Source organism: Drosophila mojavensis, unplaced genomic scaffold, assembly GCF_018153725.1.
Source record: "Drosophila mojavensis isolate 15081-1352.22 unplaced genomic scaffold, ASM1815372v1 contig_81, whole genome shotgun sequence".
NCBI classification, from domain to species: Eukaryota; Metazoa; Arthropoda; class Insecta; order Diptera; family Drosophilidae; genus Drosophila; species Drosophila mojavensis.
In genome coordinates this window covers 4,712,436-4,722,540 of record NW_025318907.1, presented here as the reverse complement: position 1 = coordinate 4,722,540, position 10,105 = coordinate 4,712,436, and the positions used below count along the sequence as shown (strand labels likewise).

The 10,105-nt window shown below is 35.7% G+C and overlaps 1 protein-coding gene across 1 annotated transcript; it reads left to right on the top strand.

The window, feature by feature from the left end:
* The first annotated feature begins 3 nt into the window (after positions 1-3).
* LOC6580723 (sialin) lies at positions 4-9,354 on the top strand. The gene is made up of 7 exons (XM_002006490.4): positions 4-118; positions 6,356-6,423; positions 7,557-7,702; positions 7,771-8,313; positions 8,387-8,666; positions 8,728-8,969; positions 9,030-9,354. The coding sequence occupies exons 2-7, from the start codon at positions 6,405-6,407 to the stop codon at positions 9,186-9,188; spliced, it is 1,389 nt and encodes a 462-aa protein (XP_002006526.1). The 5' UTR covers positions 4-118; positions 6,356-6,404; the 3' UTR covers positions 9,189-9,354.
* The last annotated feature ends 751 nt before the right edge of the window (positions 9,355-10,105 follow it).

Genomic DNA, 10,105 nt, shown 5'->3' with positions numbered 1-10,105 from the left:
TTTAGCTTCATTCGTTTTGCGGCATTCTCAGCTGTAGCACCTGCTATCCAATCCAGTAACTCCCAAGCCGAATATATATAGCTGGTGGCAGATCGGGCGCTAAGCGCGTATCCAAAATGTGAGTGTAGTAAAGTGTGTGTGTGCGAGCATTACTTAATGTGAAAATAAACAATTTGCAAAAGTTGAGAAAGGACTCAAAACGAATAACAAAACAAAAGCTGATATTTAGTCGCACGCAATCTCTACAAAGTGTCATGGAAAAATTTCTTGCATATCATTGAAAGTGTGCCATGTCAACAAAATGCTTTGCTCTTGTATCGAAGATCGCAGTGCTTAATCAGTTTGCAAGTGGGGCAAGTGCAACCAGCTCGCGGAGCTGAGCTCAAATGGGGGCCAAGGAAGCTCTTGGCTGGGAAGGAGTCAAGGAAGTGAGATGCTTAGAGCCGAGATGATTTAGCAATTTGAATCCAATCAGACGCGCTTTAGACTTTACATTTAAATAGTTTCTTTTTAAGTATTTCTCATATTTAAAGTTGCGTGTTTAGCTATTTGATTTGCTATAATATATGTTAGTTCATTTATAAATTCGAATTTCAAATAGCAACTAGTTTTTTATTTATCTCTTTTTTTCTTCAGATCTTTAAATATTTTACAATAAAATTTCAATCTGCTTGTTGCTTATTTTAAAATTCGCGTTTGAGATGCGCTCTGCTTATGCAACATTCGAATGCCTTTGGAAATATCTAGATATTTTTTTTACTCTCCAATTTTGTAGCATTTTATTTGTTAATTTATTGGCAAAAATGATGTTTTCCTTTTTGTAACGTGCCATTTTTCACATTGATTTTGCATTAATCAAGTTGCTAATTATATGATCAATTATTTTGACTACTTCGCGCAAACAGTGCTACGAATTTATTTTGTGTACCATGTAATTGTGGGTTGTGCAAATAGGATTGTGTGTGTGTGTGTGTTTTTTTTTAATTTCGAAATTTAATTATAACGTGCAAAAATGTGATTCCATGGGTATTAGTGCTGTGAGTTAAATTCAATTCCGTTGTCTGAGAGTACGTAACATTTACATTCAAATCAAATCAAATCGAATCAAATACGATTGCTCTAATCGGGAGCGCCCGACAAGCAAATACCCTGAATACAGTATCAACTGTTGCTGCACGCATTCTAGCTTAAATCAACACACACACTCACAAATCTACATAACTATGTATGTATGTATGTGTTAGGTGTTGTTCGTTTCGCACTTTACGGCTACGCCGTGCTTCTTCTTCCCTCGCCTTATGTGAAATACGTTATTGAATTACTTCGCTGTTGACTGTTTCATTCATCGATTGGCCATCCAAATATGTATGTGTGCCACTTTCTAACTTCAAAGATCAGATTTGCGTCCAAATTCGGAGGGACTTGTAGGAGAGACCCAAAATCTGAAGGGTAATTCATAGATGTGTAGGATTTTAATGGATATTATGGTAGCTGGAAAGTGCGGGGAATGGTGCCAAAGGTTTTGTTTTTAGACTATTCCCTGGGAAAAAAATTCAGAGATCGGAATTACGTATAAGCACACTCAGGGGAGTTGATCAACACTACTGTTTAACCTCATCAAGCTTAAATGTATGTAGTCTAAACGTAAAAGCATTGAGTCTTGTCAAGTTGCATATCCAGATCCTCATCACAATCCTCATCATTATTCTCGCTCACGCCTTCTGTAACCTTTCTGTTACGTACACTTCAGCAAAACCAATACACCCTGAATACGCATTTACGATGCGCTCGTAATACAATAAAGCAAGAATAACTACACCTAACTGGTACATTACACATATTTGAATTTTATGTGAGATACGGTTCATTGCCATTGAATTAGTTTGCAGAAAAAGCCAGAAAAAAGGCAAAAACAAAAACAAACAACAGTGCTCGATAGCCAAACAAACTGACTAATGTTGATTTGTTTAAAACGCCTTTTTTTTCTTTCAAAAGCCAGTAAGAGACAGAGAGATAGTAAGAGAGAGATGGAGCTTGAGAGAAGGAGAGCAGGAGAAAGAAAGAGAAATATAAACTACCAAACCATGTCAATTGTGAGCTCATGTCTTATGTAAATGGTTTCTGCACGCGTGCTATGGATATATAATACGTTATATATATATGGGTATTATGTTTATGTATATCGCACAGCTAACGGCTTAATGGTGCTCTATGGCCAAGATCCAACACTGATATCGTGATACCACAGTCCCCCCAACTCCCGCTGCAAGTGTTTGTTTTCGTTGCTGGTAAATCAAATCAGTATATGCCCAATAAATATCGTATAGTGCTGCAACAGTCCATGCGTAGGTCCGAAACTATATTATTTTGTTACCTTACAGCTAATTGAAGATTGAGCTAACTTTAATGAGTGCCATTTAGGCTGGCCCCTTTATCAAGCGACCATGCCCGATCGTATAATTTACAATGACGATTTGTTTTCTATTTGCTCTGCTCGTCATATAGTATCATAAATTTCGGAGCTGATTTTATAAAGCCAGGCCAAAATGATGTTGATAAGGCGCCACGCTCCCGATTAGTTAATTAGCCACATTCTCAAACTGAATTGCAGTATATAGTCACAGTCCATTTGGGCTTTTGTTTGAGAGTTATTGCATTAAGCGTAGATCTTGAGTAAGCGTGAGTTCCGTGTCTGCTACCTGTTTGCTGTAGTTAGAGCCTAATGTAGCTAATGGAGTCTCAGTAATATAAACACTTATTTTAAAGACTGAGTCAGAAGATTGTACAACTGATTTATCAGATTAATTGCTCCTAATCATTGTTGGCTTACAAAGAAATTATTCATATAAGTACGCAGACATGACCAAGCTTATAAAGTATTTATATTTTGATTAGGATAATTGGACGGTCTCTACTGCTTATTATATTAGTACAGCTGTTTTTCCCTTCATTTCCTACAAATCCTACAAATATTTTTCCATTGTGATGCGTTTGAAACAAACAAATTATTTTTTTTATTTTTATTAAATAATTATGGATACTTTTAGCATTCCCTCCTAATCAATATTAAGCTTAAAACAGAGAATGTTGTGTTTTAGCACATATCTATATGCATAAAATATATTTAGAAGCTTGGCACGGAGTATGGTATGTTCATGGTATGTTCCAGACCAGATCGTGTTTCTGTGCTGTTTTTATTTTAATTATGGAGGTTTATGTGTTAAATTAATATTTCATATTATGCAATCCCGTTTGGGGAGATATCATTAATCACGTTTCACATTATTATTTTTTTTTTTGTAATAATATATAATAATATTTAGAAGAATTACAGTAAACATTTGAATGGCATTTAAACAATCATCGCATGCTCATAACAATATGTTTTGTTGCACACAAATATGGCGTTTAGGATATCAGGTGACTTAACTAGTTGGCTTATTAGTTAAACTAACTAATTAAATACATATTAAGCCAACGTTTTGATCAGATTCTCTTAATGATTTTAAGTTAAATATGGCACATCTTTAGTGCGAATTCTACTTTTGGGATGTACATAAAAGTGCCGCAAATGCTAATTCACGTCACGTCGTCCAGTGTCTATGGATAGCTTATTTATAAAATATACATTGAGACGTCATAATTGCATATACTTAACTTCCGATCAAGTTCGTCTACCCAGAAAATATATAAATATATATATTTTTATTTATTTTTTATTGAGCTGTGGGTTTTTGCCGTAACATGATAACCCAGTATTATAGAGCTATGGGGCTATATACTTTATTTGCCTAGTTGCTTTAACTTTCGATTTGTGTTCTTTATTGTTTTTCTTTTTTTTCCCATTTTAATTTGTATATTATTGTTTGCTTTGGATTTATTTCGTTCATTGAGAATTTTGGTTTAACCTAGACTAAGTCCAAGACCAAGAAGATTGCTTATCACAGCAAACAAGCTCAAATATATTTTTATGGAGCTACTCTAAAGCCATTTGCTTAGTTCTTGGAGATATGAGTTCGGGCTGGGGTAATCGAGTATCGATAGTGGGTACTATAACTGTTAGTACTCTACGTAGTATTCCAATGAATAGTAACTGGTAATATAAAATAGTTTAGTATAGTATTTCATTACACTATATTTTAAGCTATATATCATTTAATGTATAGTAAATAAAGTCCGTCTGTTTGTCTCCCTTTTCGTCAATATAAACTCTTCATGCTGACATCCGAGATGCCTTATTAATACTATTCATAAATTCATTAGATATTCATATTAGGATTTGATTATGGGAAATTATATTGCATATCGTAAAAACTTGAATCATGAACTCCGATCAATTGGCTATAATAATATTTTTTATAAAATCGGAAAATGAAAATGAGCTATTTTATATCTTGTGCTAAAGTACGTATTCGCATTTTATAATGCCCTATAAAGGACCTGGGAAATTTCATGATTATTATCACAGTAATTTGATAACAGATATATTTATAGTGTTTCGAAAGAAGAATCAATAAAGATTTTTGTGCATTGCTACCGGCTCAAATGTTCCCACTAAAATCACGCCTCCTTGGCTTAGGGTATTAGTTAGTCGGGCATCGCCGAAAAGCTTTATTTGAAATTTTGAATGATTTACAGAGCAGCTGCTATCTATCAGACGACTCTTTATGTGGGCAGGCCGCTAGTAAATTAACTTTTTCGTTAGCTGAGATTTCTTTAATTTTTGCAATTAATGTCTTTCGAGTTGTTATGAATGTGTGTCATGTGAGTTACGTAAGGGTAAAGGATGGCTCATCGTAAATTTCCCACTCAGATGAACAGCGTTGAATATGAGCTGTGGAAATATATCAGATTTTGAGAGGCGCTAATTGAAATTTATGAATATTTCTCAAATTTAATTAAAGTGTTTTAAATTTTTATACATTTTGCCATTTCCAGACGAGTGTGTGTGTGTGTGTGTCTGGCTTACTGTCGTACTTAACCCTGTCTAACTGATATTTACACACGTAAATTAGACGAGGCTGAATGCCAATTGGCTAACTGCATGTGCAATATTGTGAATGGCTTTCAAACAGCTGTCCAAATTGTATCCGATATTCGAATTCGACGTGCCAAGGGCGTCATTATATACACAAATACTCTGGTCAAGTATTTTTGAATTTGCGAATGCAATTCTAGATCTGTCTCTATTTTTATTTTTTATTTTATTTTTTTTATTTCGGGATTGTATCTGAACAATTTTGTACCGGAAATATTTTAAAAAAAATATTTAGTGTGGCGTGCTTGGGTGCAATTACCTTATCAAAAGGCTGCTCAATGACCACAATGACAGGCCACTAAATATAGTATATATGCAGTACATACACACATAAATCAAGAATTAAATCAAAAACACTTTAAAAAGTTCATGACAAGTTTTTTTTGGTATTGCGATTTGTCATGTTCATAACTCAGTTTGGCGTGAATGCTGCTCACGTGCCTGGCCAAAATGGTAGCTGAGACGTGCTTAAACTGTTTGTCAACTAACAATAGTCCCATATCTCTTCGATGTCGCTAATATAGATATGGTAACTGTATTCATGTGGCACGTGTTAGCCAAATTGTGCTTAAAAAACCCGCTCAAAAGATATTCAATAGAGTCAAGCTAGCTAGAGAGCGATGCAGGTCGATCAGGTGTTTCCCCAGTTTGCACAAAAAACGAAGCAACGAAATCAAATCCCTTCACAAATTCACTGGTATTGTTTATAATTTGAATTGGAACCTATTAAATCTGGGCTTGCAACTCAATGAATGCGAAGAGTGGATCAATCAGTCGTGAAGAATTAACTTAGAATAATCTGTAAAACTCATTTAGCCAGATCGGCCGTTAATTACCTCATAAAAACTTGACTGGGGCATTCAAGTTACGTAGAGCTCGTTAAGCTTTACAGTTGGCATGCTTTGAGATCTTATTAAAACCCATGTGAATACCCTTCGAGTTATAGTTTTCTTAAAATTTTAAATAACATTTTAAAAGTCTGAACAAAGTTTTAATTTGAGACTTGTGCATTTTAAATATTTCTGCATAGTGAATAACAAAAACAAAGAAAAAGGAGGCGGTTTCGCTTTGTTTAAATAAATCGAATGTATAATGCTTAAGTTGATAAAATATTTAGTTAAGATATCTCTGCATGGAAACCTGAACGCAAATGACACAAAAAACCGAAAGGCAAAATTAATAAATAAATAAATCCGCATTCTCACTTTACGTTAAATTGTGGCACTTATTTAAGCTTGAAGCAATTTGATTGCGACTTTCCTCAGGTGTAATGCATAATAATAAAGTGTTTAACTGCTTCCTCTTATCATCTTCCAGTTGATATTGACGTGCGGCACAGCAATAAAGGCAACAATAATCCGGCAAAATGGCTGTTATCCCCTTCTGTAAGTAAACACAAATTAAACACACGAATATATGCAATCCAAAATAAGATTCACGTGCAAAAAATTATCTGACTTAATGAAACGCTTCAATATTGAGCGTTACGCAGGCGCCGTTCATTAGAGGCCCTGAATAAAATAAGCAAAGTTGACGTTGACAGAGCCGTGGATATGTCGCTAATTGCTCTAATGCTCATATCAAATTATATACGGTATGAAAATGTATAAATAAATACAAAATAAATATAGCAATATTTGTAGCAAAATACACATAAAGAAACAACAATAACACCTGCGGCACTAGCGACTGCGCAATACGCGCTCAAAAAGTGCTTTAGGTTTTTGTTTTGATTGAACTCTTCTGAAACTCTCGAATGTGGAGATAATTGCTACCTACTTTTGAGAGAAAGTTCGTCAGCAATTGTAGATTTTTCTAGATCTAACAGTAAATATATATGTATATCTTCTGTGTTTTCTTCTTGAATCTCTTATTAAGTATACACAAATTAATTTTGAATATATAACTTTTAAAAGACATAAACAACTTTTTTTTCCCATTTTAATATATAACTATAAAAAACAAAAAATATACAACTAAATATTTTTCATTATTAAAATTAAATTAGGACACGACATAAGTACAAAGTCTTTATGCAAATATTTTTTTCTTCTTTTTGTTTTTCAAATAGTTCAGAGCCAAAAACTTTTGTTTTTAGCTTTTATGATATTAAAAAGTGATCAAAAAATGTATTAATATTTTAATTGAATATAAATATTTGACTTTTGAAATTGTCAATATTTTTATAAATCTTCCTTGTTCTTAAGATTGTTATTCAATAGGTCGAATTATAGCTGTTTCTCTCTTTCCTCAAAATCCATAAGTCTTTAGATTTATATCTTACGAGACAGCTCAATAAAATTTTAAATAATATATGAGTATAATTTTTTCTTGAGTAATATAAAATAATATAAAACAAATAATTAACCATAAAAATAGATTTTCGTCTTTAAAGCTAGAAATGTTGTAGTTCCTGAATAGATATTAAGAGAGAAGCCAGAATCACCCATTCACTTGACAAATGAGTATAGCAATTGAGCTTTATTTATATATGCAAATCTTTGTTGTTATTTGACAGTTTATGTGCCAAAGCGCGTGATTGTGGCCATAATGTTGTTCATGATGTGCCTCATCAATTATATGATGCGTGTGAATCTATCGATCAATATCATTGCCATGGTAACGGAACGAGATGAGAATGGAACACTCGTGGAGCAGCCAGATGTGAGTAGTGGACTGTATATCGCATTATCACTATATCTTTATCATCATTATCCGTTTCCTTGCTATAGTATGGCGTACGGTACGACTGGACGCAGCAGGATCAGGCCCTCCTGCTGGGTGGCTATTTCTATGGTTACATGATCACCTCGTTGCCGGGTGGCACGCTGGCGGAGATGCTCGGCGGTCGCAATGTGGCTGGGTATAGTTGCCTGCTGGGCGCTTTGCTAACCGCTCTGACACCCTTGGCCGCTTCCTGGGACAAGTACGCCGTATTCGCTCTACGCTTTCTAATTGGTCTCGTCTCGGGCGTTGTCTATCCGTGCTGTCACAATTTGGTCTCCAAGTGGTCGCCGCCCGATGAGAAGGGAAAGTTCGTGGCCTCGCTGATGGGCGGCACCTTTGGTACGGTCATCACGTGGCCACTGTGCGGCCTCATCATCGAGGGTCTGGGCTGGGTGTGGGCCTTCTATGTGGTCGCTGCCTTTGTGGTCGTCATAGTGGGCTTGTGGTTCTACCTGGTGAGCGACACGCCCGCCCAGCATAGCAGCATCAGCATCAAGGAGCGGGAGTATATAGAGAACAGTCTGGGCGGCACTCTAAGCAAAAAGGCGGTAAGTATTGAGAGGATTTAAAATAGATTACCATCAAACTGATTGCTTCTCTTTCAACTCCTTGTTCATCTAGAAATGGCCTCCATATAGGCAGCTCATCGTCTCGATGCCTTTCTGGGCGTTGACTCTGTTGCACTATGGCAGCATGTGGGGTCTCTTCTTCCTGATCACAGCCACGCCCAAGTTCTTAAGCGAGGTGCTTGGCTTTAATCTCTCCTCGGCTGGCTTCCTGTCCAGCTTGCCGCACATTGCGCGTCTGTTGGCTGCGTTTGCATTCGGTTCCGTTGCGGATTGGATTCGAAATAAGGGCTGGTGGACTCTGACGTTCACTCGCAAATTCTTCTGCGTGCCTTGTAAGTGAGAGACTAACCTGTCCCCAATATGAATATTAATCCTTTACTCTTTGGCTTATAGCTCACATCTTGCCCGGCATTATGCTCATAATATTGGCACTCTGCGGCCGCGATCCCTACGTGTGTGTGGCCATTATGACCATATCGCTGGGCTTCAATGGGGCCGCGACCTCCACCAATTTGGCCAACTCGCAGGATCTGGCACCCAACTTTGCGGGCACCATGTACGGAATCATCAATTGCCTGGGCACCACGCCGGGCATCTTCTCGCCACTGATCGTAGCCGCGTTTACTGAAGAGAAGGTGCGACTAAAATCTTAAATTAATTAGACTTTTGGCTAACTACTCTTTTGATTTTTGCAGAACACAATCGATGAATGGTTCTGGATATTTATGATTGGAGCCGCTGCCTACATTTTGCCTGCCATATTTTTCTGGGTATTCGGCTCGGGGAAGATACAAAAATGGAATGAGGTGCAGACCACCGAGCCTAAGGAGGATGTCGTCAACACAAAGTTGTAGTTTGTGCCTTGGCAATATGCTGTGATTTCGTAGTACTCTATGTATATATATGCCATATTATTATGTCGTATGTACGTTTGTATATATAAGCTAATGTATGCACCTTTAAAGGGTGCACTAATAGCAAATCCTATTAAACTTAATGCTGGTATTTATTACTTTAAAAGTATATTGTTTTTAATTTAATTCGCTCGCTTGAACAAATATTAGATAATTACCTCAAGTTTAAAATAATTACTGCATAAAAATAAACATTCGATTGAGTAAGTTTTCCCATCAAGATCTTGACACCCACTTTGTGTATTACTCATGTTTACTAGAGATATTGAAACCTGCCGACATAAACATATAAAACGTCAAATTGTTAACGGCCTTAACATTTAGCTTCTTTTTTTTTTTTTTTTTTTTGGTTTGTTTTGTTTTGCTTTTAGAGAGGAAGCCATGCGACTGGTTGCGGTCTCTGCAAACGTTAATTTTTGCGCATTCAAGCAAAAAACCCCAAATTGACACAACAATTAGTTAAATGTTAATCAAAATGCACAACTGGAAGCTTCGCTTTTTTACGTTGCTGATTTTTTTGTTGATAAATGGAGTTTTAATAAATTTTCATCACGGTCGTACACGTATGATGCAATGATGAAATAAGGGCTTTCTAAAATACATATATATTGTGTAAAATTGAGACAGTATTTAAATTAGGAAATATTAAAAGTGTCTAAGTGACAATATTGCTTTCTTTAAATGAATACTTTTACTTCTATAAATCTAAAAATGATTTTATGTTTGTTGTGCATCTATCACTTACAAAATGTTATATTTGTATTACTATAAAATAAAAAATAAGTTTTGAATAAAATTATCGGCGCGCTCTAATATCGATTTTCGATTATATTATACATAGTTGCAATGTTACAGTA

Bases quoted from the DNA above. Each gene is read 5' to 3' on its own strand.
- LOC6580723 (XM_002006490.4), top strand. The intron at 7,703-7,770 runs GTGAGTAGTGGA...TCCTTGCTATAG, and splicing joins CACTCGTGGAGCAGCCAGAT to TATGGCGTACGGTACGACTG. The intron at 8,970-9,029 runs GTGCGACTAAAA...TGATTTTTGCAG, and splicing joins CCGCGTTTACTGAAGAGAAG to AACACAATCGATGAATGGTT.